The sequence below is a fragment of the Peromyscus leucopus genome, chromosome 1 (genome assembly GCF_004664715.2).
Source record: "Peromyscus leucopus breed LL Stock chromosome 1, UCI_PerLeu_2.1, whole genome shotgun sequence".
Lineage (NCBI taxonomy): Eukaryota > Metazoa > Chordata > Mammalia > Rodentia > Cricetidae > Peromyscus > Peromyscus leucopus.
This window is the reverse complement of record NC_051063.1, coordinates 99,194,843-99,219,220: the sequence shown is the minus strand read 5'-3', so window position 1 is coordinate 99,219,220 and position 24,378 is coordinate 99,194,843. Positions and strand designations below refer to the sequence as shown.

The 24,378-nt window shown below is 50.6% G+C and overlaps 4 protein-coding genes across 5 annotated transcripts in view; 1 reads left to right on the top strand and 3 right to left on the bottom strand.

Annotated features, from left to right (window-relative positions):
* Positions 1–36: 36 nt before the first annotated feature.
* Positions 37–6,355, top strand: Ilk (integrin linked kinase). 2 transcript variants are annotated; one of them, XM_028858199.2, is made up of 13 exons: positions 37–146; positions 535–671; positions 3,614–3,779; positions 3,945–4,040; positions 4,216–4,312; positions 4,406–4,489; positions 4,589–4,674; positions 4,816–4,925; positions 5,024–5,151; positions 5,229–5,350; positions 5,433–5,532; positions 5,644–5,774; positions 5,946–6,355. In XM_028858199.2, exons 2-13 carry the CDS (start codon positions 583–585, stop codon positions 6,093–6,095), a joined length of 1,359 nt encoding a protein of 452 aa, XP_028714032.1. In that variant the 5' UTR covers positions 37–146; positions 535–582; the 3' UTR covers positions 6,096–6,355. The 2 variants fall into 2 exon arrangements, with proteins under 2 accessions (XP_028714032.1, XP_037067765.1); XM_037211870.1 differs by lacking the exon at positions 37–146 and having other exon boundaries at positions 628–690; positions 5,946–6,353.
* On the bottom strand, positions 6,324–7,624 carry Taf10 (TATA-box binding protein associated factor 10). The gene is made up of 5 exons (XM_028858200.2): positions 7,359–7,624; positions 7,107–7,261; positions 6,869–6,933; positions 6,661–6,775; positions 6,324–6,494 (listed from the first exon to the last, which is right to left on the bottom strand). Exons 1-5 carry the CDS (start codon positions 7,588–7,590, stop codon positions 6,405–6,407), a joined length of 657 nt encoding a protein of 218 aa, XP_028714033.1. The 5' UTR covers positions 7,591–7,624; the 3' UTR covers positions 6,324–6,404.
* Positions 7,625–8,080: 456 nt separating this feature from the next.
* On the bottom strand, positions 8,081–15,087 carry Tpp1 (tripeptidyl peptidase 1). The gene is made up of 13 exons (XM_028858157.2): positions 14,987–15,087; positions 14,801–14,872; positions 14,392–14,531; positions 12,913–13,063; positions 12,598–12,725; positions 12,276–12,454; positions 11,964–12,162; positions 11,619–11,807; positions 11,316–11,385; positions 10,801–10,921; positions 10,521–10,679; positions 10,218–10,343; positions 8,081–10,043 (listed from the first exon to the last, which is right to left on the bottom strand). The coding sequence occupies exons 1-13, from the start codon at positions 15,067–15,069 to the stop codon at positions 9,903–9,905; spliced, it is 1,758 nt and encodes a 585-aa protein (XP_028713990.1). The 5' UTR covers positions 15,070–15,087; the 3' UTR covers positions 8,081–9,902.
* Positions 12,342–24,378, bottom strand: part of Dchs1 (dachsous cadherin-related 1) — a 36,933-nt gene continuing 24,896 nt past the window's right edge. The window contains 17 exon segments of the mRNA XM_028858156.2: positions 12,342–12,454; positions 12,598–12,725; positions 12,913–13,063; positions 14,392–14,531; positions 14,801–14,872; positions 14,987–18,893; positions 19,237–19,375; positions 19,727–20,010; positions 20,094–20,224; positions 20,420–20,574; positions 20,663–20,860; positions 20,862–20,875; positions 21,031–21,144; positions 21,264–22,142; positions 23,164–23,373; positions 23,861–23,986; positions 24,109–24,348. Coding sequence (XP_028713989.1) covers positions 16,282–18,893; positions 19,237–19,375; positions 19,727–20,010; positions 20,094–20,224; positions 20,420–20,574; positions 20,663–20,860; positions 20,862–20,875; positions 21,031–21,144; positions 21,264–22,142; positions 23,164–23,373; positions 23,861–23,986; positions 24,109–24,348 — 5,102 coding nt within the window. The 3' untranslated portion in view covers positions 12,342–12,454; positions 12,598–12,725; positions 12,913–13,063; ... (1 more) ...; positions 14,801–14,872; positions 14,987–16,281.

The following is a 24,378-nucleotide window of genomic DNA, read 5'->3' as shown; positions in this document are numbered from 1 at the left end:
CAGCTGCTGGAGAGCTAGAGAGGCAGTAGGAGGTCGGAAGGGAGGGACGGCGGCCCGCGCTGGCCGGAGAGGGCCGGGGCGGGGCCGGGCGGCGGGCGCGGCCGGACGGGAGTTCCCCCGAGAAGGCGCCTGCGGCCCGAGTCCCGGTGAGTGCGGGTGGCTCCGCGCCCTGCTCCACGTTGGTCCTGCTAGCCCGTTTCTGTGATCTCTGCAGCAGTTCCGAGCTGGGAGCCGGGGCCGCCCGGGAAGGACCCCTGTCCCCTCCCCCGGGTGTTTGCAGCTTGTCCCCCTCCCCCTCAGCCGTGCTCGCGGGTCGGGACTCGGTGCCTACTGACACCGGCTCAGGAGATTAGCAAATTCCTCCCTACACTGCCAGACCCCGCTTGCCCTTCGCGCCCAGTGGTCGCCCCGCTCCCCGAAGTCCTTTACAACCACTGTCCCTCGCGCGACGCCTAGCCCCCGATCCCAGCATAGACACCTCTGTTCTGCAGGGAACAGAGCCAGGCTCATCCTCTTGATTCTGCTTTCCCCCAGTCCCCCAAGGCTTCCCCAGTCCCGGGGTCTCAGTGCCGGGACGCCGCTATGGACGACATTTTCACTCAGTGCCGGGAGGGCAACGCGGTGGCGGTGCGCTTGTGGCTGGACAACACAGAGAACGACCTCAATCAGGGGTGAGCTGAAGCGCTGGCTGTGAGTGAGAGGACGACTATCAGTCCACTCTCTGCTACTTGGGGCGCTTATGTCGGGCGGGGGCAGATCCAGTGTGTGGAGTAGTAAGCGCAGACTGTTGATGAGGGGGATCAACAGAGAGGAAGCTGTGCCTGAACTGAGTTTTTTACTAAGCTTCACAATTAGGAGTTCCGGGTTGCTTTGCAGCCTCTATGAACTCATGTCAAAAGCAGACCGGAGTGCCAGGAAATTGTCTGGAATTACATGTGGTTGGAGGATAGGTTTCTGTGCCCTAGAGCGTTGAATAGAAGTGGAAAAGGACAGATGTCTTTAAGCAAAGTTCTGAAGCTGTGTAGTGATGAGACTGCCCGTTTGTCAAATGTCGGCCTGGATGCAGTTGCCTTGAAGTGATATTTTTGGACTAATTCAGCGTTCACCCCCAAAAAAGGTGAACAGGTGAAAAGCTAGAAGTGGTGAGGACCCCCCCCCCCCTCCAGTCATAAGGATGAAGTAATTGAATTGGCTTGGGAACTGAGGGTAGTCAGAGATGACCTGGGGTGTGTGAGGTTTGGGCACTTGGATACTTGGAAGTTGCCAGTGTTCCATTCTGGATTGATTAGTTATGGTGACACTACAGCACCTGGGGAAGTTGGTCAGGTTGTTGGTTATGTAGATTTGACATTCAGGAGAGGTCTGACTGGGAGATCAAGATACCACAAATTATCATGAAAAATATAGTACTCCAGAAGAGTAAAAAACTAAGGCAGAGGATTAGAAGCCTGGCCGACTAACAGGGAGCAACCATCTGAAGGAAAAACCGGAAAATGGATTTAGAGAATGTTTTAATGAAAGCACAGTGGTCAACTGTAGCATAGGCTACTGAGAAGTTAAAGAACACGAATGAGTGTCTTAAGGTCTTCATTTAACTTACATTTAGGATATATTTGATCTTTGTGAATGCTATTGCAGAAAAGTAACAGGAAACTTCATTATACTGGGTTCCTTCAAATAAGGAACAGCACCTGTGGTGGGTGCTAGAGTCCTTAAATCAGACATAATCTATACTCTCGAGATGGCAGGCTTCTGACAGGGAGAAAAGTGAATGAGAAGTGAGGAAACAGAAAATATGAACACTTTCTAAAACTCTGGCTGATACAGGAAAGCAAGAAAAACATTGTTGGGGAAGTTTAGTAGGTAGTTTTACTTTGCTTTTAGAGACATGGTGTCATGTAGTTCAGAGTGCCTCCAGCTCTCCACCCTGCCGCCTCAGCCTCCTGAATGCTGGGTTTTTAGTTTGATGCCACCATGTGTGACTCTAAGAGTGTACTTCTTAGCTTGCAAAGGATCATGTTATCCCTGGCCAGGTTTCACCATTTCCCTTTATAGACGGTGTTATTTTTATGTCATATTCAAAGTTTTTGTTTCATTTTTTTCACATAACTTCTATGCTGTGGTAGACACTAAGCTCTACCATCTGTTTTGTTAGTAAGGAAATAGAAGTTTAGGCTGTTGTCCAGTGGGAGTGGCATTTTGGAAGATCCCTTGCTGTCAAAAGGTGAAAGGTTATCATTAGGGAAACCAGAAAGTTTGGTGGCTTTGCAGGGGACAGGGTGTGGTGTTAAAGGTGGTTAACTCCCTGCAGGCTTTCATGAGATATAAATCTAGGCCTTGGGTGACAGTGGGTAAAACCCTGTGCATTTATTTTTGTCCTTAAGCTTGTGCTTACTGAGGCCACAGACTGCTGGAGGCTATTAGGTCAGAACACATGAAAAGTCTGGGAGACAAGACCGATAGCAACGGATGTACTCACAGCCTGGGAAAGCTTTTGCTGATTGTGTTAGCAGATGAGGGCAAACCGGAGGAACAATTTTTTAAAGCTATATACCTCCTTCAGCTGTTGGGGGATTCTAAGTGACCAAGCCTGGATCAGCTCAAGGCCCCACCTCCAGCCCCCTCACAGGAAGTGACCACAGCACTAAGGCATCCGGAGGCTGCAGGCCTAGACCACAGACCGCCCCCTGTTCCGCCCCTTAGATCTGCATCCCTGGACTGGAGGGAATTTCCTTTTATGGCTCCAGGCTGTCAGTTTGGCCCATCCCATCCAATTGTTTTGTTTGTACACTTCTAAAATACATGTTCTTAGGGAATGAAAATACAAATTAGATGTAGTTTTTATTCTAAAGCTTCCATTTATGTTTTCTTTTATGTGTCCTGGGTTGGTAAGTAGGAAAATCCTGTTTTGTGTGGTTATCTGCCTCATCAGTAATCAAAAGCATGTTTCCTTGTCATTATATCCCTCCAAAACATTTTAATTCCATTCCATTTTTAGATGTTAGTTTCAATACCAGAGCCAAATGGTAAGTTTGTTCCCTCTCCTAAGTTATGGCCTGCCTTCTCCAATTTGTCCCTTTCCCCCATTAGCCTGCATAGAACATTAGCTGTCAGACTCTGTCCTCAAGCATATGATCTAACAGGCAAGACAGCTCACATTAACAGATTCTTACAATCCAGTCAGTGTAACTCTACTGTAAGGAGATGCACAGTGGAAACAAAGGATTATAGGTGTTGCTAAAGATGTGAGTTGGAGATAAGCTTAGCATGTGCTGAGTATGTACAAAGTCCTGGGTTTGATTCCTAGCACTGTCAAAAAGGGGAGGACAAGGAGGCAGAGGAAACCAGATGACCTCAGGAAGAGAAGAACTGCTAGGGAAGGGGGGGTTGTAGGAGGTGGTCATTAAAGGAACAAACCTTACAGTTGCTTGTTTGGTGTGAAGCTCAAGGGGACATCTGAATTGAACTTTGTGAATTGCTGACGAACTAAATTCTTTTCAGTGAATATAGAGAGAGGCAAGTCTTTTCAGGGAATATAGAGCGCGCCCCCCCCCCCCATCAAAGCCCTTGTTCCTCCCAACTCCAGCTTAGTGTCTATGCCTTTTTCTCAAAGGGATGATCATGGCTTCTCGCCCTTGCACTGGGCCTGCCGGGAAGGCCGCTCTGCGGTAGTTGAGATGCTGATCATGAGGGGAGCACGGATCAATGTCATGAATCGTGGGGATGATACCCCCCTGCATCTGGCAGCCAGTCATGGACACCGTGACATTGTACAGAAGGTATGGCAAACCCTTCACCACCCACAATCTCATACACACACAATGTGAAGTCAGTAACAGGAACTGTCATGGAGAATGTGTACTGTTCTCCCTTTCCTCATGCCTAGACACAAATATCTCATTTAGGACTGACTGTGCCTTTTTTCTTTCTTGGCCATGGCACAGCTGTTGCAATACAAGGCTGACATCAATGCAGTGAACGAGCATGGGAATGTGCCCCTTCACTATGCCTGTTTCTGGGGTCAAGACCAGGTGGCAGAGGTAAGTACTCAGACCCCAAGTCCTAGGATGAGTGGGAAACACATTGAGAATGGAACCATCAACCCATCCGGTCCTACTGTGTGACACTTATAGGACTGTGCACTGAATCTGTGTTCATGCTTACTTGTGACTGACAGTAACAGAGGTCCTCTGAATAATTTTCTTTTCTTTTCAGGACCTGGTGGCTAACGGAGCTCTTGTAAGCATCTGTAACAAGTATGGAGAGATGCCTGTTGACAAAGCCAAGGCACCCCTTAGAGAGCTTCTCCGAGGTCCACTCTCTTCCCCTAGCTGTGTTCTCTTGTCCCATCTTGTGTCTCTTCCCTTCATACCACAATTAAGGCTAAGACTGTTTTCCTCCCCAGAACGGGCAGAGAAGATGGGCCAGAATCTCAACCGTATTCCATACAAGGACACATTCTGGAAGGGGACCACTCGCACTCGGCCCCGTGAGTCACTACTGTGGGGGGAGGGGTTGTAATACAGGATCCTGGACTATTGGGGTGGGTTAGGGTGAAGCTGGGTACTTGACCTGCCCATATTCTCAGGAAATGGGACCCTGAACAAACACTCCGGTATTGACTTCAAACAACTCAACTTTCTGGCAAAGCTCAACGAGAATCATTCTGGAGAGGTGATCCCTGCCCTTCTTGCCCCTCCCTCTCTAACACTCACAAACTGCCAGTCTGTATCTCCATTAAGGTTTTCTTCCACTTAGTGGAAAAGAAATAGTATAGCCTGAGCTAATGCCTCCTAACCTCTACCTGTCCTTCAGCTATGGAAAGGCCGCTGGCAGGGCAATGACATTGTTGTGAAGGTGCTGAAGGTTCGAGACTGGAGTACAAGGAAAAGCAGGGACTTCAATGAGGAGTGTCCTAGGCTCAGGTGGGACAGCTAAAGTGGAAGCTGTTGTTTCTAAGGAACTCCGAATGGTACTGGAAAGGGTAATTCTGTTGGGTCTCACCACCTTCTCCCTCTCCCAGGATTTTCTCACATCCAAACGTGCTTCCAGTGCTAGGTGCTTGCCAGGCTCCACCAGCTCCCCATCCAACCCTTATCACACACTGGATGCCATATGGATCTCTCTACAATGTACTACATGAAGGCACCAGTAAGGATGCTGGCCTTGTTGGGGAGGGACTAGAATGGGTGGTAGACTCTAAATTATTGATTCTTGCTTCCTGTTAGATTTCGTCGTGGACCAGAGCCAAGCTGTAAAGTTTGCTTTGGACATGGCAAGAGGCATGGCTTTTCTCCACACACTAGAGCCTCTCATACCTCGACATGCACTAAACAGCCGTAGCGTAATGGTGAGGCCACATTCACTACTGGCTCCCAAAGCCCTTTGCTTGCCGACAATAGGACCCACCTTTTTGAACTTCTCTTCCTCAGATTGATGAAGACATGACTGCTCGAATCAGCATGGCTGATGTCAAGTTCTCTTTCCAGTGCCCTGGGCGCATGTATGCACCTGCCTGGGTGGCCCCGGAAGGTAGGTGAAGGCATCATGTTGGGAAATTGAGAAGAATCAGCTCAGTAACAGTAGAAGAGGCAGAGACAGGCCAGGCTAGGCAACTAGAATAGTAAGCCCTATTCCTTGCAGCCCTGCAGAAGAAGCCTGAAGACACAAACAGACGCTCAGCAGACATGTGGAGTTTTGCAGTGCTTCTGTGGGAACTGGTGACACGAGAGGTGCCTTTTGCTGACCTCTCTAATATGGAGATTGGAATGAAGGTGAGCACAGAACTGCAGATACTTGTGTAGGGGTAGTGGTGATGACAATCGCTGTGGTAAGCTCTTCTCACAATTTATACAGATAAATAGTAATCCCATTGGAGGGTCAAAACTTTTTACCAAATGATCAACTCAAAATCTAAAGCTCACCTTGTTCCTTATAATTTGCAGGTGGCACTGGAAGGCCTTCGGCCTACCATTCCACCAGGTATTTCCCCACACGTGTGTAAGCTCATGAAGATTTGCATGAACGAAGACCCTGCAAAGCGACCCAAGTTTGACATGATTGTGCCTATCCTGGAGAAGATGCAAGACAAGTAGGACTGGAAGGTCCTTGCTCAAACTCCAGAGGTGTCAAAACATGGTTGGGGGAGTGCACTTCCCCAAAGCTGAAGGCCTCTGGTTGCCTCCCCATCTCCAATTATGGTACTACCCCAGTTATGGGGCTCATCCCTGCTCCCATCCCTACCACTGTAGCCCCAAAAGGGGCTGGGCTCAGAGCTTTGTCACTTGCCACATGATGTCTCCCAACATGGGAGGGATAAGCCCTGCCTGTCACAATAAAGTTTATTATGAAAACAGGCTGGTGTGGGGACAGAGGAAAAGACAAATACGTCTGGGTTAGGTGGGTCAGGTGAAGTAGTGCGGCTTCTTCACATTGATACCATATTCGCTGAGGGCAGGGGTCAAGTCCTCCATGGTAAGGGTGTACTTGCGGTCCTATGGGAAGAGGGAAGACCACCATCTGAACACGGTAATCCCAGATTCCAGTCCCTTGTGGGTGACCCTGAGTAGGCCCAATACCTCCCCTAGGATGCTGCTTCCCCAAAGGGGTTTCAGGATAAGTTAATCCTGTACTGCTGTGGTAGGTGAGCCTCTTTCACACCTTGCTCTTGCTCCGGGAGCTGCCTGAGGCTGTGCCCTTCATTTTGCAGTGCTGGAGGGCATCGTTGGCAATATCTGAGATGAATTTCTGGGCAGCTAGTGAGATGAGCCGAATTCTAGAGAGGAAAGTGGGGAGGTGATAATGAAATACACAGTAAACTACACCCAGCATTCAACAGTCCAATGTGCCCTGCCCTGAGCTTACTCACATGCGTGGGTCTGAAGCTTCAAAGCCAGCACGATTCAGGTAATAACCAGTCACTGCATCTGGGATCTGAGAAATCAAATTAAACAGCGGTCAGTATTAGCCCTGACCCCTGATACGCTGGGTGGGAAGAAGGAATAAAAACAGCTAGCACTGTAGCAAAGAGGACGCTTGAAAGCACGAAGGTGTGGTTGATAGGCACGACAGCGAGCCCGATGGCCTTATTCAGGCGGGAAGCCCACCGTAGGAGTGTAATCCTCCAGCTGCATCAAGAAGTCCACAAGAGGCGTGCTGGACACTACGGGCTTCACTTCTCCGTTGGCCGCGCTCGGCAGGGCGTAAACCCCATTAGACATTGCCCCTTCAGGGGGAGCCGCGCCGCCCGCTGCCACCGAGGCTGAAGGAGAATCAACAACGGAGGTGAGAAGAGCAGGCTCCCCCGCCGCGGGGCCCAGTCCGAGACTGCCCCCTCCCTCACCCAGCCCGGCGCTCACCCGGCCCGCGCCGCTCCGCCGGCTCCCCGGCTCGCGCCGCCACGGGGCCCGTGCCCGTAGTGGCGGCTCCAGCCCCGGGTCCCCCTGCCGTCCCCGCAGGGCTGGCCTTGTTCTCCGCGGCTGTGCTGGCGGGCAGCGCTGCAGGAGCCGATACCGGGGGCGCCGGACCCGCGACCGAGGCGGCACCGGCCTGTGCCGCCTCGGGGTCCGCGCCGGAGCCGCTGCAGCTCATGGGGCTGGTGGGAGAGGCTGCGAACAGAGCCGCTTCCGCTTCCGCTCGCCCAGGCGCACGCCGCGTGACGTTACAGTTCCCGCCCACCACTCTAGGCGGGCCTGTGGCCGGCAGTTCCAAAGCCGCCGCAGCAGGCGACCTCTAGTTGACTGTGAGCGGACTAGGTGTAGCCTGCGAAGTGGAGGCGAGCTGTGAAAGGTTATGGCCGTCACCCCGCGGTTCAACCCACGCCAGAGTGGGGCCGCAGAGCATTCAGGACTGTGCACACTTCACTTGGGTGCAGACTTTGCTTGGGGACTCATCGGTCAGGCTTCTCTACTACCAGTCTTCTGACAATCTTTATTCTTTGTAGTGCCCTTACTCAGCCTTTTACGGGTTATAGTGAATTTGGTGAGTATCCCTCCCACCCACAACGGTCCTAGGAGTGTGCTGCTGTAAATGGAGAGAAAGGTGTTTCACCCTGAAGAAATAACATGCCACAGTCAGCAAGTGAAGCACATTTGCAATTCAGTCATTTATTTAATTCCTAATTGCCAGCTACTGGGCTGGAACCTAGGAATACAAAGTAGGATAAGATTCTGGTTCACTAGCAACACTGGTCTGGGAAAGAAAGGCAATCGAACTGGCAATTTCAATTCTGTATGGTGGTTTCCCAGCAACATGTAGGTACAACACAGTGAAGAATGAGAGCTAACATCAGCTACCTAATTCCAAGTGTCAGATATTATCAATGTTTATTCCCTGATTTTGAAGGCGGGTTTCGATGCTCCTGACTTTTACCCAGTAATCTTTGAAGAGTTTGTACAAGTAAATATGCTGTTTGATCTGGAAGATGACTTACCCCTGGGTAGGAAGTCAGGGATATTGAGGGGCTTTGGGAATGGCTCCCCGCCTGCGGTTTAGAGGAAAACAACATGGGCTCAAAGCTAATGCAGTAGCAGTAGAGATGAAGAGGTGTGTGTGTTTGAGGCAGAATCTCACTATGTACCCTGGCTTGCCTGGAACACTCTATGTGGACCAGGATGGCCTCAAACTCACAAAGACTTGCCTGCCTCTGCCTCCTGAGTGCCGGGATTAAAGGTGAGCATCACCACACCGGCTGATAAAGATGTATTCGAAAGGTAAAATCAGTAAACCTTGTTCATTGAAGTTAATAAGGAGGTGAAAAAAACGAGAGTTAAGGGTTATTGGGTTTTGGTTTGTTTGAAAGAGGCATTGTATTATATACCAAGAGATAAAATAGTTGAGGTTTGGGTAGGAGGGAGATGAAGTATTGAGGTATCTTCCATTTGAGGTATCTATCAATCACTGTGGGTATAGATGTCAGTGATTTGTTTGAGGGATGATGAATAAAATGATAAAAGCAAAAAACTAAGGCTAGAGCAATGAACAACACCTGAATTCCAGGAGTTAGTGGGAAAGGAGGCAAACTGGTGTGGTTAGGGTGGGTATACACTGGAAGCCAAGGAGAAAGAATGAATGGGAAACTGAAGGAAAGAGCAAACCCCAGGTTTACAGAAGCTAGATGTTTATGAATATCTAACAGCTGAAATAAAAACCAAGTATCGCTTTATCGTAGCCAAGAAGGGGAAAGTAAAATGTAAATTTAAAAAAATTACAAAAAAAAATGTTGAAGCAAAATTTAAAGGTGACATTCATTTGTAATGACCTATTTATTTTGTTGAGAATGTTGCCGATGAGAACATATTTAAAACACTTTGAGTTTACAGATTTTTAACTTTCTTTAGAATATGAGATTGTTGGCAACCTGTTCTTCAAAAAACAAAACAAACAAACAAACAAAACAAAACCATAAAACAAAGATTGAGAAGTGTATACTGCATAAAATGTCAGGGAGACCATTTCGCTTCAGTGCCAGGGGAAGAAAAACTAAACAATTAGTGCAAAGGTCTCATTAACAGTGAGTGCATTAGGAAGAAAACTTGAAGAGAAATAGAGCATACAGTCAGTGCAGAGGTGGTAAGCCCCAGATGGGCCTGATAGTATCAGTAATGGGAAGACAACATCCTCATCCTCTTTTCACGTCTCAAGTTGGAAAGAGGAAGAAGAGACAGGGAAGGGTGAGACAAAATGTGCTGGTTATAACATCTTGTTGAGTTAGGAGACCTGAGTTTGATGGAACACAATAGGGTTGGGAATCAAGTCCTGCTCGCAGCATTTGAGGATTAGGGAAAAGATGTCTGCAGGAGGCAAGAGTTAAGAGTTTAGCAGGGCTTCCATTGAGGCAGAATAGGGGACTAAGCCTTCTCCAGTAGCACATGGGACAGTTCTGCTTTCCCAGCAGGAAAGGGTCAAGGGTTGAGTAGAGTCTTCAGTAGGGCTGGGAAGTTGGGTGTTCCCCAACCTGTCACAGGATCCCAACCAGGACCAGAGCAGAAACCCTGACCCTCCACTTCTTCATTCAGACAGGACTCATGGCATCCATGGGTTACCTGGGAGGAGGTGGTAAACATCAGATCTGGGCCTGCTGGTACCAGTACTTCTAGACCGTACCTTATTTATATTCATATCACAGAGACAATCCCATATAGTAAAAGTGCCCCAAGTTCACATTAGCCCTTCCCATATCCTATGACAACATCCACCCTCTTTCCTCTAACACTTACATCAAAGAGGCCTGCCCCATGCTGTTTATAGAGCCTTGGATTGAGAAAGCCAAGAGGGGGGCGGCCATTGAGGATTCTGTGCTCATTTATCAAGGATAAAATTCCCCCAAACACTGGAGTAGAGGCCTGCAAGATGAAGATGCAAGAATAGGTCAGGGTTTCAGAGTGATTAGACTTTTGTGGAATGATTTTTGCAAAGATCAGAAGTCTCTAAGGAATCAGGGATTCTGGGTACAAGGTTTTGTAGGTAGAGGAATAAGGGTAGTTCCTGAGTAGAGGGTTTAGAGCCAAACTGATTCTCACCGAGGTTCCAGATACCCATGGAATGGGGACCCTGTTGCTGACTACCCAGTAGCCATCAGAAAGTGCAGCAACGTCTGGGTAGGCACGGCCACTAGCATTGAAGTAACTAGATGGTGGTAGATGAGAGCTGGACTTCAGGAACTGGGCCACTGCTTCCCCCTGAAGGACATTTTCTGAGTCTGAGTATTGGCCAGTAGCCTGTTCAGCAGGCTGCTGGACTGAGGATCACTTCCCCCACCCCGCTGCTATCCTCCGTATATCCACACGAACATGCACAAACCTGGTATGAAGGCTGTGGGAAAACATTGCTGAAGCCTCCACCACTGATGTAGTCAACTACTTCATTTGTGATTAAGAATGGATTCCTGAAGGAGGTGCCGCCTACTGTAGTGACATAGGGGCTAAAGAGAAGGCAGTATTCAGACAGTGGGTGACTCCAAAGATGGGTGGAGTGGGTGGGTATAGTCTGGGTCTTACTGGATAAGGGAATAAGACTGAAAACCTGCATACAGGGTTTATTGAGAGATTGAAAGCTCTCAAGACATGGCTTGAGTTGATTGTGCATACTTTTTTTCTACATGAAAAACAAAACAAAACAAAATCCTGCAACTAAAATGCCTAGAGACTAAGAAAGAGAAACATTGGTAGCCATGTTCTGCTCAGGAGTCTACTAGCCTGGGACACACATGAAGAAAAGAGGGAGTACAGCAATCAAGACAGGTAAAGCTGAAGGCTGATCCATAGCAGCACCTGGTGGGGTCAGAGTCACAAGTGAAAGGTTGGAGGGGTGCTTACCTAGAAGCAGGGAAGCTAGGGCGGAACTTGTGTCTTCCAGAGACAGACCAACACCCAGCTCCAGTGTCACCTAGGAGAGACATAGTAAATATTCAGATTAGTTGGTGAGAACTCAGGGTGTAGGCTCATATGCCAGAGAAGAAATGTAGGTGTCACCTTTTACTGTAGGTCAGAGTTTACAGGTCACATCAGTCCTTGTTAAGGCTCTGAGTTTTATTATGAGGCAGAAACCAGGCTGAAGTGTCAATTGGGGCAACATGTCCAGGTTGGGCAGGTGGGAAGTAGAAGTTTAGGGTGGGTTACCTGAGGCAAAAAGTAGGGTGAGACCCCGAGCAGCAGCCTTCATGAACTCAGTGTTGACTCTCTGCATGTAGACGTTGCTGAGAGAGTCTTCATCATCTCCATAACTCACAGTATGTATATTTGGCAAGGTTGACTCATTACTGAGAAGCAGGAGCCACTGCAAGAAGGGCTCCTGTGCCTCATGCCGGCCTGGATTGTTTTAAAAGAAGGGATACGGGTGGTCATTGAAGAGTTGCTAGACTCTCCCTTCAGTCTATGGCATCCCCTTGACAAAATGAGGCAGAGATCAACAGCCTACCCCAACCCACTTCTCCCACCACCCCTAACTAATTCTTTTAGCAATACCAGGGCTACTGTAGACCCAAGTGGAGATGTTGGCACCAGCACTCATCAGGTATTCCACATCTAGACTGGCCTCGATTCCAGCTCTGCCTCGCCCCTGTTTTCCAACCACTCTGGCTACTGATGCATGGTGTGCAAAATCGCCACCGAACAGGCGCATGAACTCATTCAGATCTGAGTTATGGAAATACTGTTCCAGGAACTGTGGAAACAGTCAAATCAGGGATCATGGATCAGAGAGTGAGGCCCAGCGTAGTAAGGCATTAAAGATATCTTGAGGAAGTTGTGAGGATTCCAGGGCTTCTCATAGCTCACCTGGGCACAGGCCTGGCTGTTGTTGGTGGTGCCAGAGCCCACATCTTGTGCTGTCAGGTTGTATCGCTGCCGGAGCACAGATGGCGTCACTCCCAGGTGCAGGCCAACAGTTCCTACCCCCTGTGGCTCTGGGCGTTGTCTCAGAGATGACGTGGGGGGAAAACGGTGCAGTCCCCCCACTGTGGAAAGGAGTCAGGCTTAAGGAGGACTTACAGACACTACCACTTACTTTGCTACTGCCAACACCCTATGCCTCTTGTGGCATCTACACTTCAGCCTCTAGATCTGCCTTCCCAACCTCCACCAACCCCATTGGGTTTACCAAAGTCCACATGAGGGGCCAAGGCCTGGGGGAGCTGGTAGGGATGTGGGGACCTTACAACATGGGTCTCCGAAGGTCCCCCCACATAGCGATGGAACTCAGCCCCAGGTAGCAGCAGCTCAGCCTGCCTGGAAGTCAGAAAACAGGAAGCATGGAGGGGAGCAGAAATGGCCCGAGCCCCACTTACTAGTCAGCCATCTCCCCATGCATTAGCTATACCCACAGGCTCTCAGCAAGCTTTCAACTTCCTCCTTTGGGAGTATTTTATCTCCTTGGTGGGGCAATTAACTCCATGGGGCAATCATTACTTCTCACCAGACACTTAACCAGCAGGTCACAAAGTCCCGTGTGGTCACTGAATGGCAGTTCCGGGCTCCAGCTGCCAAGAGCCATTTTTGGACGGTGCTCAGGGTCAGTGGTGCTGGTTGGACCAGCTCAGCTACATCCTGTAGGGTTAGGTACTTTCCTGCAGGGGTTCAGAAGAGGATCTTGTCTTGATTAGTGGCTCTTTTGGGTTGCCTGTTTGCACCTCAATCAGTAGACATCAAGACTTCCCAAGGAGGTTTGTGTAGGTGCTAGGCATATTGGGAATCTAAGGGAAGAAAAGGCTGGAGAGACTTGGAATGTCATTGCCAGGAAATATGCACAGCATGCACTGCCGTAGTCACACAAATTCAAGGAGGTTAATAAACTTTAAATGCCCCATTTTAAGCTTATCTTCAAAAAAATTGTTTCCAAACTTTTGGAGCCAATTATACAGAACCATCTAATTTAGCTCAGATCTTCATACTTGTTGACTTTAAACAACGTAATGGTGAGTCATTCTTCCCTGCATGCAAAGAGCTTCTTGGGTGATCTGAAGATGCCTCTCTTCCCCGCCTCCATTCTTTCTCTCTCTCTCTCTCTCTCTCTCTCTCTCTCTCTCTCTCTCTCTCTCTCTCTCTCACACACACACACACACACACACACACACACACACACACCCTTTCCTCACCATGCAGAACTTTAAGCAGGGAAAGGATTCAATCCAGCCTGGCCATCAGAGAGAATGCTCTGGAATAGTGTGAGGAGTGCTCTGGGGAGTGGGGTAGAGGAGAGGAAACTGCAAACCAGTCAGGGTGCTGGGCAGTAGTCCAGGAGAGAGAATAAACAACTGAGATGATGGCAAGAGGGATGGCCAGGCAAGATTAATCCAAAGACGATTTAGGAGTTGAACTAGCAACTTCAGGATTGGAAGAGAGGAGGGTGTAGGACTAGATACGACATCAGGGGAACGGCCATGATTTGATAATTATACATACTAAGTGCTATTTCTCCATTTGGTAGCTGATAAGTAGAAGTCAAAATTTTAATCTAGATCTGATTATAAAACGTGCTCTCAAACATATCTACCCCACCCCAACCCTCGTCTTACTGGAGGTTGAACCTATGGTTTTACACACACTAGGCTGAGTACCCTACCATTGAGTTACCTAAGCTCCCCCACCCCCAAAAAAAACCACTTAAAAAAATCTTGACAGTCTTGCTACACTGCTCAGGCAGGCCTTGGATTCAAAACCTTCCTGCTTTAGCCTGAGTAGCTAGGATTACTACCTCATGCCAGTAGGCCTAGATTTGTTGTTTTAAAACTGAAGAACTCAGATGTTAAATTCGGGGTATGTGTGTACGTGAATGTGGCAGTTACTGCCAATTCGTGTCATACTAGAAACATGACCCTACATGATCTGCACCAGCCAGTGCCTGCCTGTTCCTGCCTCCCACTTTCTGCCCCCACTTCTGATAGCTGATAAGCACCGTATTGAGGAGAGCTGGGGTCCGACACAGCCTGCACCAACTCCGAGAGTCTTTCCAGGTTCTGCTGTTTCAGAGCAAAAGTGAGACTCAGCTCTTCTTCAGGGTCCACGCGGCCCAGGGACACCCAGCCTGGGGGCAGCCTGCAGGACCAGGGATATGACTTGGTTAGGCCATAGATGGGGAATCCCAGGTCGTGGAGAGTTTGGGATTAAGAGCTGAGACTTTGGGTGGAATTCCAGATGCAGATAAGTTTCAGAGGCGGTTAAGGCAGGAGATTAAGTCTAAGGGGTGTCGGGTAAGGCTAGAGAGTGGGCACTAGGAGCAGTTGTAAGGGTGAGGAAAGCTAGGACCAGGTCGGTGACTGCAGAGAAGGGTAAGGGAAGGCACGGGCAGTTCGAAATCAACTCACATCCACCGCTGGTCCGGCTCAGGGCTATAAGTGCATTTGCCAGTGATGACGAGAACAAGGAGCCCTAGGAGGCTGCAGGGACGGCAGGTGGGTTCCATCAGGAGCTGAACCACCACTGTATTCCCTCCACATGTGACCCCTCTAACGTAATCCCCTTTGGCTACCCTCCCCACCTCAATTTCTCACCAGGTTTGGCGTCCCATTTTGGCTTTCGGCTGATCTGAAGTCATGTGACAAGTCACATGAGCACTGTCTGTCACCTCCTCCATCTCCCTGCCTAGTAACTAGTGACGTTGCTGACTCCTCCCTCCCAAATGAGCTGTTTTGAATGCAGTGGCTGCTATCAGACTACCTCCTCTATACTGTATTGAGCATCCAAGCCCAGGGCTCCTCACCTGATGCCCAAGTCTGTCTCTCCAGGAACCACAAAGGTGTGGGCTGTGAAGGTTCATAGGTGTGGGCTACTCCTGGCTGTACAGTATCAGAAAACTAAGCTCTCAGAGCTTAGGTTTCTTCATTTAAAATTCAGTGACTGTTACATAAAAGCAATCTAGCTCATACTTGAGAGTGAAAATGGACACTGAGATAAAGCAAGCAAATCGCGTAGCTGAGGCTGACCTGGCAAAGACTCAGCAAATGTGAGCTCTGATTAATGTGGACATTTCACGATTCCAAGGTAGGCGTGCATGGGCAGGGTTGAGGATCTCTTCACTTACCTGTTCTTGTAACCACCCCCATCTTTTTCTAGACCCTCGGGCTTAGAACCCTAGACTTCTCTCTGTTCAGCTAGTTTCCCCAGGAACCACTGCCCCTGAGTTCCTGCTCATGTCAGAGGGAAAAGCTTCGGAGAGACCAGGGCTAGGCTCCTGAGCTCCCAATGCCAGCCCTACTCCAGATGTCCTGGTGTGTTCCACCTCTTTGGGCCTCCTAAGGTACTATGTATGCCAGGTCTCCGCAGTACCATTCCAGGTGACTTCTGGTTACCCTGACAGAACAGAGCCGGAGGCTGGATACAAACTGCAGTTTATTAAGGCTCCAGAGTGAGAATTGGCACTTGTTCTGGGCAGGGGCAGGGGTGTCAGAGGAACCCAAAGAAGCTGGGCCCTAACAGGTTGGAGGGACCTCCCCCATTCCCCTACCCCCCAATAAATAAAGTCTCAGCTCCATTGCAGGGTGCTGGTGCAGGACAGGAAGTCTTGGCTGAAAAGAACCCAAGGCTGTTGCCTCATTCTTATTTCTCCCCACACTGGATCTGGCCACAGGTCAGTGACCAACAGCCCCTCTGTGGTCCTAGTGCCGAGGAGACTGGGGTGAAATGTGGGGCCTGACCCAACTAGAAGAGTTTCAGGTGGAGAGCTGGGGACTGGTGGTGGCCTCCCCATGGTCAGTCATGATCCGAGGCTGCCCAGGGCAGGCTGAGAATGGGGCCTGCTTTGGGGACACTGTACGTATCCCAGGTCGGGGCCCAGTTAGGGCCACAGCTAGATGCGCAGCTCTGTGTCATCAGGCGGCTCCAGGCCAGACTCTGTGCTGAGTGCTGAAGCTGAGGGGCCCTGGGCTACCCCGAAAGGTGAGACAACGGGGGAGCGAGCAGCCAAAGGAGACAGTGAGGGTGAGAAGCTGGGAGACATGGCAGCTGAGGACAGGGAGCCTTCATGGCTGATGGGGGAGCGGTGAGAGGCTGGTGGGAAGATGGCCCGGGCTGCAGCTGTGCTTGCAGGTTTCGGGGGAACAGACTTGGCTCCTGGGTGGGCCACAGCAGTGATGAGGGGTGGCGGGTCAATACGGGGAGCAGGAGGACATGGCCGAGCTTCATCCTTGAGCCGAGCTATCTCTGTGAAGACACTGGCCAGAGGCTGGAACTGAGGGCACCAGCTCAACAGGTAGTCCCAGTTATAGCTGCCACGGAGCTCTTCCTCACCAGCCACAATGGCTGTCAGTGCACCAGCTACACATGGCTTCCCATCTGCTGGGAAGCCATAGTCCCCAGTGGGTGCAGGGCTCAGGCCACAGCCCCCCAAGAAGGCTGTAGCAGTGGCTGGGGGCCCCTCCTCTCGGTACAGAGTGGCTCCTGCACCTGGCAGCAGCAACCCTGCCTTTCGGCCCTTATACCAGGTGTCAGGGGCAGGAGGCTCACAGGACGTGTCACTCAATCCATCTGCATCCTGCTGGATGCCTGAGTCAGGGCCTCGGGCAGCCAGGGAGGAGGCAACACTGGCCACACGGGGAAACTCATTGATCATGCGGATCTCGTCATCCTCTGCAGCCTCTGCTGAGCCTCGGCCACTTGAATGTGAAGGGTCCAGGGAGCCACCACGAGGGTAGGGCCCTCCAGCTCCTGGCCCACCATAGCTGGGGAGAGTCTGATGATACAGGTGTTCAGAGGGTGGTGGACTCGGGGGTTCCCGGCCCAGCTTCTGTAAAGAGCTACTGGCTATGGGTGCTGCTTGTGACATTGGGCCAGGGGCGGCCTCAGCCTTGCGGCTCCGTGCTCGAACAAGGCCCAGGACCAGAGCTGCCAGAGCAAGCACCACCACAACTCCCAAAGAGGCTGCCACGGCCCCTACCAATAGCAAATTGAGGTCAGGTGCCAGGCCCAGAGCAGTGTGGGTAATATCCACAGTCACAGGTACTGTGGCACTCCGGGATCCAGGCAGAGGCCCTCTTGCTACTACCTCCAGCCTTAACTCCCGAGGTGCTTCTCGTCGGGTCCGGCCACCACCCCCAGAGGTGGTTGTTCCACTTCCTGGTGCCCGACTGTCCACTCGCAGGTACAAAGCACCTGTCGTCTGGTTGATACCAAAATAAGGGGAAGAGGTAGCCAGCGAATAGAGCACCAGGCCATCGGCACCCCCATCCTCATCTGTGGCCTGCACATGACCCAGGCTGTGGCCACGCTGGGCACCTTCTGGCACTTGGAAGTGGAAAGTTGGAGCCAGGAATACAGGGTCATATTCATCTTCTCCAGTAACCAGCACTGACACAGTGACAGAGGCTGAGAGATTCCCAGCATCAGCAGCACCCACTAGCAGACGGAAGCTTCCTGTGTGCTCATAGTCAAAAGGCACCCGTGCCCGCAATTCCCCTGTTGAGCTGTTCAGTGAAAATGCTTCACGACCCTCAGGCCCTGGCACTGCCTCCAATAGGCTGTACTGAAGTCTACCAAAAGTCCCAGCATCCCCATCAATTGCATGTAGTGTGGTCACTAGAGTGCCTGGAGGCTGGTTCTCAGCAAGGCTAGTACTGAGCAGATTCAATGGGAAGGCTGGACCATGGTCATTCACATCCTGGACCTCAACTGTTACTGGTACCAAAGCAAAGTGTGTTCCAGCAGGATCAGCTGCCTGTACCACAAGCTGGTGTCGAGCCTGGGTTTCACAGTCCAGAGGGCGGGCCAGTCGCAAAGCACCCGAGTTCTCATCCAGCTCAAAGAGCCCCAAAGGGTCACCTGAGCTGAGGGTGAAATGCACAAGGCCATGAGGTCCAGGGTCAGCATCAGAGGCTTCCACATGCAATAGCTCAGCTCCAACAGGCATGTCCTCAGGTACTGTCACACGGTAGGATGCTTGGGTAAAGACAGGTGGGTTGTCATTGACATCCAGTACAGTGACAGTCACTGGCACGGCTGAACTGCGGGGTGGCTGTCCCCGATCAGCTGCAGCCACAGTTAGATTGTACTGTGCCAGGCTTTCAAAGTCTAGAGGCTCAAGCAACACTAGGCAGCCCAATGCCTGGGGACCTGGCCCAACACCCTCTCCCGCCTCAGCAAGCCGGGGTTCCAGCTGGAAGACTCGGCCCCGATTGCCACTGATGATGCTGTAGTCCACAGTGGCATGAGTGCGGCTTCCATCAGGATCTGTGGCCTCCAGGGTGAGCAGGGTGGAACCAGGGGGCAAATCTTCAGACACAGCAACACGGTAGTGTGGCAGTGTGAAGCTCGGGGCATGGTCATTCTGGTCCTGCAGCTGCACATGCACGGTGGCCCGTGCCACCCGGCCTGGAGCCCCATGGTCTCGTGCTTCCAGAACCACATCCACCACTCCTGGCCCCTCATGGCCCAAGGCCACTGCTCCTACTGTTGTGTACAGAGTTCCTGAGATGAGAAGGGTAGGGGAAGAAATAATCATTCAGTGATGTCACTGTGTCAACAAGAGCAATTCTCCAGAGTCTAGGCAACGGCTTTGGGAGTCAGACTCCTAGGAACAGCCTGTGTGCTGGGACAGTATGCATTGTCCTCAGGTATTCAAAGTTCAGGAAGCAGCTTCTAGATATACAGTCAGGAAGGACTTTTATTAAAGATAGGGGGCAGTGGATGTCCTCCCTGGGTCAGAGATCCAGGAGTCGAGATATGACGAAGTAGCAAATTTTAGGACTGAGTGCCAAATATAACCCAATAGAGTCAATGATAAAGGGATCAGATTCTGGGGAAGACTTACCATTGTTGGGGTCAACATTGAAGCCCTCAGCAGGGGAAGCCAGATGGTAGGAAACGTGACCATTGGCGCCAGAGTCTCTGTCAGTGGCAGAGACGGAGAGAATGGCACTGCCTGGCGGGGTGTGCTCCAACATCATTACCTGAAGAGTAACAGAAAGTATTCGAGGCCAAGCTTCCCAGCTGCCCTGCTGTCCCCCTTAGCCTATGAGCTGGAGGTCAGCCCTATGAACTACACTTGGCATCCAGCTAAGAACCATATTCCCCAGCATAGGAATAAGAACTGCCCACCTTCTCCCTTCTCATCACAGAATGCAGAACTTGGATGCAGTCCACAGGACGTGGGAAGCTGGCCTAAAATAGGACACTTCCCACCCATTCTTACATCAACCCCAACATCTAGCCCAGTCTAGCCACTTGTCTACCTCTGCTATATTGCTCCAACAGGAACAGTCCCAGGCCCGGGCATGGGGACATCCAGAAAGAGTTGGTACCTGGTAGAGGCTCTGTGAGAAGATAGGTGCATTGTCATTAACATCCTCCACGAGCACTGTGAGGTTGGCATGGCCCTCATGAGGTCCATCATGTGCCAGCAGCTGTAGGTGGTAGTGGTCACATTGCTCAAAGTCCAGGGGGCCCGTGAGGGAGACACGTCCTCCATAGCGGCCAATACTGAAGGGATCCTGAGGCCCAGATGGACTCAGCACATACCACAGCACTGGTCCAGAGTCCACATCATTTCCAGTTACCTGTGCGATCTCTGAGCCCAACAGTGCATCTGCAAAACACGAGGGAAAGGTGACTGCAGAGTTCTCCTCACTATGGGAGCCCTTTACACCTGTTGTTTTACTCAGCCCTCACCTTCTGACACTCGGAGCTCCCAGGGCTGGGGGATGGTGGGGCGATTGTCATTGGTATCGATGACCATCACTGTCAGGGTAGCTGAGCCCACCAGGGCTGGGCTTCCTCTGTCTGTGGCCATCAGTACCAGCCTAGATACAGAGCACAGTCAGGGAGCAGGGCCTAGAGATAGGAATGAACCCTGGGAAGGGCAAGGAGGATTCATGACAAAGCCTAGTTTGGGAGGAATTCAAGGTGTGCCCTGGGGAGTGAGAGAGATGCAAGACAGGGCTTGAATCCATACAGACTCAAGATGGGGTCTTGGACTCACAGGTGCCAGGTCTCACCGTGTTTCAGCCCAGATTTCCCGGTCCAGGATAGCTGTGGTAGTGATAGTGCCTGTAGCTGGGTCTACATGGAACAAGCCCCGTGCTGGCTGGGATGCAGCCAGACTGTAGGAGATCTGTCCTCCGGAGCCTTGATCCAGGTCATCTGCTTCCACCTAGTAAGTGGGGAAGATTGCTGACACGGGCGTGGCCACAAACAAGTCCGACCAGCCCTGTCCCTGATCTTCCCACCACACCCCACACCTGAAGCAGGGGCCCTTCCAAGGGTCGGGACTCTGGCAGGAAAGCCACATAGTGAGGCCGCAGGAAACGGGGAGCATTGTCATTGGCATCTTGAAGGGTCAGGGTCAGCACTGAGAAAGCAAAGGCTCCTCCACTCTCGGCTTGCAGTACCAGTCGTAGTCGTGGGCTTGTCTCAAAGTCAAGCCCCTCTGCGGAGCGGAACTGTGACGGCTCCTATGGGAGACAACCTGCGTCAGCCACAGCTCCTTTCTTTGCTCTGGAGCCTTCTTCTCTGAGGGCAACTCCTCCTCCCACCAAAAGCCGCTCTGGCCCAGAGAACCTACTCCTCCAGGAGCCTTTCTCCTTACAAAACTTTTCCTGTTCCTTACCTGTGTTAGGCTGGATGGAGAATATCCCTTTCTCATTCCCACTGAGAATGCTATAGGTGATTGGTCCATTTGAGCCCCCTGAATGGACAGCCTTTAGGGAGATGACGGGAGTTCCTGTAGGGAGGACAAGAGAGAGACGTGTGGCATTGGCTGGACTGTGGTCACTACATTGTCAGTGACTAACTCCAGTCCTTCCAGGGGCTCAAATCTGGGACACATAACTGGGCACCAACCTGGGGGTGCATTTTCACGGAGAACAGCCTCATTACTAGCTCGGGAAAAGCGAGGCCCACGCTCAGACTCTCCCTGTATTCCAACAATGACCACACCAGTGGCAGAGCGAGCTGGTCGGCCAAGGTCAGTGGCCACAATGAAGAGGACACGATCCCGAGGTCCCAGAGCTACAGGAGAGCGAGCCACACGGATTTCACCAGTGTAAGAGTCCACAGTGGTGCCAGGTGGTGGTGTGCCCGCCAGCCGGTATAGAATGGAGGCATTGGCACCAGCATCTCGATCTTCAGCTCGAAGTGTGGCTAGAGCCAGGGTTGGTGTACCGAGGCTAGGACCTGGGCGGGGTAGGCGGAGGCGCAGAGGACTGGTGGGGAAAGTCGGTGCGTGATCATTGACATCACGCACCGTGATAGTGATCGGTACGGTGGTGCTCAGGGGCCCAGCAGCTGCACCATCCACGGCATTCACAGAGAAGGCATAGCTGGCACAGTGTTCTCTGTCCAAGGCAGTAGCTGTGCGCAGCTCTCCAGAGGTAGGCTCCAGTAGGAAGGCCCCCGCGGTACCTGCACCCAGGTAGTACATCACACGACCATTGTCCCCATCATCAGGGTCATGAGCCTGTAGTTGCAGCAGTAGGGTCCCTGCAGGTGCATCCTCAGGTACCTCCACAGCATAAGCAGGCACAGGAAAGGCTGGAGCATGGTCATTGGCATCCAGCACTGTCACTGTCACAAGCAAGGTGGCACTGAGGGCTGGCTGGCCTCCATCCCTGGCCTCTATCTGCAGCTGGAATGATGGCTCTACCTCCCGGTCTAGTGGCCTCATGGTGCCAAACTCCCCAGAAGTGAGATCTAGGACAAAGGCTCCTGAAGGGTCTCCATCTGCAGAGAATATGCATACACAAACATGCACGTGTTAGCCCATGAGTAGGAGTAACTTGTAGGTAACAACAGGAATACAAGCTGTAGAAGAGAGCTGGGAGAAAGGCAAAGAAACACAAAGGCAAAGAGAAAAGAGAAACACCAAGGGCAAAGAGGAACACTATAAATCACACAGAGTGTGATCTTGGGACCCCTCAGTCCCCCAAGACCCTTTCAATATATATAATCAAAGTATTTTCCTAAAACATTATATGCCTTTCCATTCTCATTATCTCACAAATGTAAAGTGGGGTTTGTGGATGTTGTATGACATTCTCATTTGGTTAACAGAACAAGTATTTGTGTACTGTATTTTCCAGAATATTCTACGTTTTAAAAAAAAAGTTATTTTTTTCAGAGAGTCAATTTGCCCTGGTGACCTTTAGTTACATTTAAGATCATTGCAACTTCAATACTATTCAACAGTTTGTTTGAAATCTTAACATTTTCTTATGCCTATGGAGAAATAGCAAGCAATATCCTTAATCGTTTGTTCCTCTATGATATCTAATTTTTTGTAAGTTTTAATATGAAACACAGCAAACAGTTTTTTTTTTAACATACTACCTATGAACCCTTTGGGATTCTCAACACTTAAAAGCATACCTGGCTTAGTAGTATAATACCCACCACTCTGGAGCCTGAAATTGGACAATCATGAGTTCAAGACCAGCCTGGCAACATAGTTGAGACCCTATCACATAGAACAAAGTTTTAAGAGTCCCTGAGACCAAAAATGTTTGAAAACAACTAACTCTGTGGAGAGACAAGTAAAAGGAATAGGATAAAGACAACAGACATAGGGAAGGATAAAGAACTGGAGATGCTAGAAGAGGTAACTTAAATATACCTATTGGCTGCAAAGAAATAAATAGAAGAAGGGGAAAGAGACACAGAAACATTGTCATAAAATGACAAGAGCCAAGGAACAGCAAGAACCAGGCAAGTAGGTGCTGGCCTTGTGGCCCTGGACGCCTCTCACCTAGGATGCGGTACTGTAGCTTTCCATTGAGCCCCCTGTCTGGATCAGAGGCCCGTAGGGTGGTAAGGGTTTGGGGGTCCTGGCCTTCAGGCACTTCCAGGGAGAGGTGGGTGTTCCCAAAGGTTGGAGTATGGTCATTCTCATCTTCCACAGTCACTCGAACTATGGCATGAGTCATCAGGGGTGGCGAGCCCCTGTCCCGGGCATATACTGTGGAGAAACAAAATCAACAAGATCTACCCTATCTCATGCCATGGAGAAACCCATACACATGTTCACCAGGTACACATATAAAACAGAAAATGTGGGCATACATAACACACAGGTCAGAAAACTCTCTTTTCCTTTCTACATCCCATGCTGACTATATGCAACTAGCTTCAGTTAGTGGTAATGTGTCAGAAACAATAAATTAGGTATCAAAGCCTGAACTCAACTCTCTGCCCTGCCACTTCCAATCCCTGTTAGCTTGAGCAGGTCACTTAACCCCTCTGCTAATGCCAACATGCTCCTCTGCTAAATAATGGCTTCAGTATAATCAAAGGAGGTGTAAAGGGTGCAGTATGCACTGGAAAATTCGTGATGACAGGTTAGAAGTTAGTTCATCTTACACTCTACCTTGAAGCTCCCAAAACGTAACTGGAGCTGTGTTGTATATATACACTGCCTCTAGCTTTTGGCGGTCCTGTCAGTATACCTGTCAAGTTGATCTCCTCCTGCTCCTCCCGATCCAGGGCCCTCAGAGTCGTGAGAACTCCAGTGTTCGGGTCCAGAGAGAAGCTCTCGCCAGAGACACCCCCATAAGTCACTTGCCCATTGGCCCCTAAAGACATGCAGCATGGAGGATGATCAGACTGTAAGTATATCTTTTATTTCCTTGCTCGATTCCTCTAACAATTCACCCCCTACTCCATCCCTTCCATAATTTATTCCTACAGGTCTTACCAAGGTCAGGGTCAGTTGCCTTCAGAGTGAGCAGAGATGTGCCAGGCGGACTGTTCTCACGAAGGAGGATGCTGTACTCTTGCTGAGGGAAAGCGGGTGCCTCATCGTTGATGTCAACAACACTGACAGTCAGGAGTTGAGTGGATGAACGTGGCGGGGAGCCATGGTCCAAGGCCACCACTGTCAGTACGTGCTCAGCTCGTTGTTCTCGGTCCAGAGGCCGCACCACGGACAGCGCTCCTAGGCAGCAGTAAGGAGGTCGGTAGCCAA

What these genes read in the sequence shown, in the direction of transcription:
- Ilk (XM_028858199.2), top strand. Translation starts at nt 583, where the DNA reads ATGGACGACATTTTCACTCAGTGCCGGGAGGGCAACGCGGTGGCGGTG. An exon ending in ACCGTGACATTGTACAGAAG is followed by an intron (nt 3,780 to 3,944) that starts GTATGGCAAACC and finishes GCCATGGCACAG; the next exon opens with CTGTTGCAATACAAGGCTGA. An exon ending in ACGAGAATCATTCTGGAGAG is followed by an intron (nt 4,675 to 4,815) that starts GTGATCCCTGCC and finishes CCTGTCCTTCAG; the next exon opens with CTATGGAAAGGCCGCTGGCA.
- Taf10 (XM_028858200.2), bottom strand. Translation starts at nt 7,590, where the DNA reads ATGAGCTGCAGCGGCTCCGGCGCGGACCCCGAGGCGGCACAGGCCGGT. An exon ending in TGGAGGATTACACTCCTACG is followed by an intron (nt 6,934 to 7,106) that starts GTGGGCTTCCCG and finishes TTGATTTCTCAG; the next exon opens with ATCCCAGATGCAGTGACTGG. An exon ending in GAAGCTTCAGACCCACGCAT is followed by an intron (nt 6,776 to 6,868) that starts GTGAGTAAGCTC and finishes TTTCCTCTCTAG; the next exon opens with AATTCGGCTCATCTCACTAG.
- Tpp1 (XM_028858157.2), bottom strand. Translation starts at nt 15,069, where the DNA reads ATGGAGGAGGTGACAGACAGTGCTCATGTGACTTGTCACATGACTTCA. An exon ending in AAAATGGGACGCCAAACCTG is followed by an intron (nt 14,873 to 14,986) that starts GTGAGAAATTGA and finishes CCGTCCCTGCAG; the next exon opens with CCTCCTAGGGCTCCTTGTTC. An exon ending in GGCCCCTCATGTGGACTTTG is followed by an intron (nt 12,455 to 12,597) that starts GTAAACCCAATG and finishes TCCTTTCCACAG; the next exon opens with TGGGGGGACTGCACCGTTTT.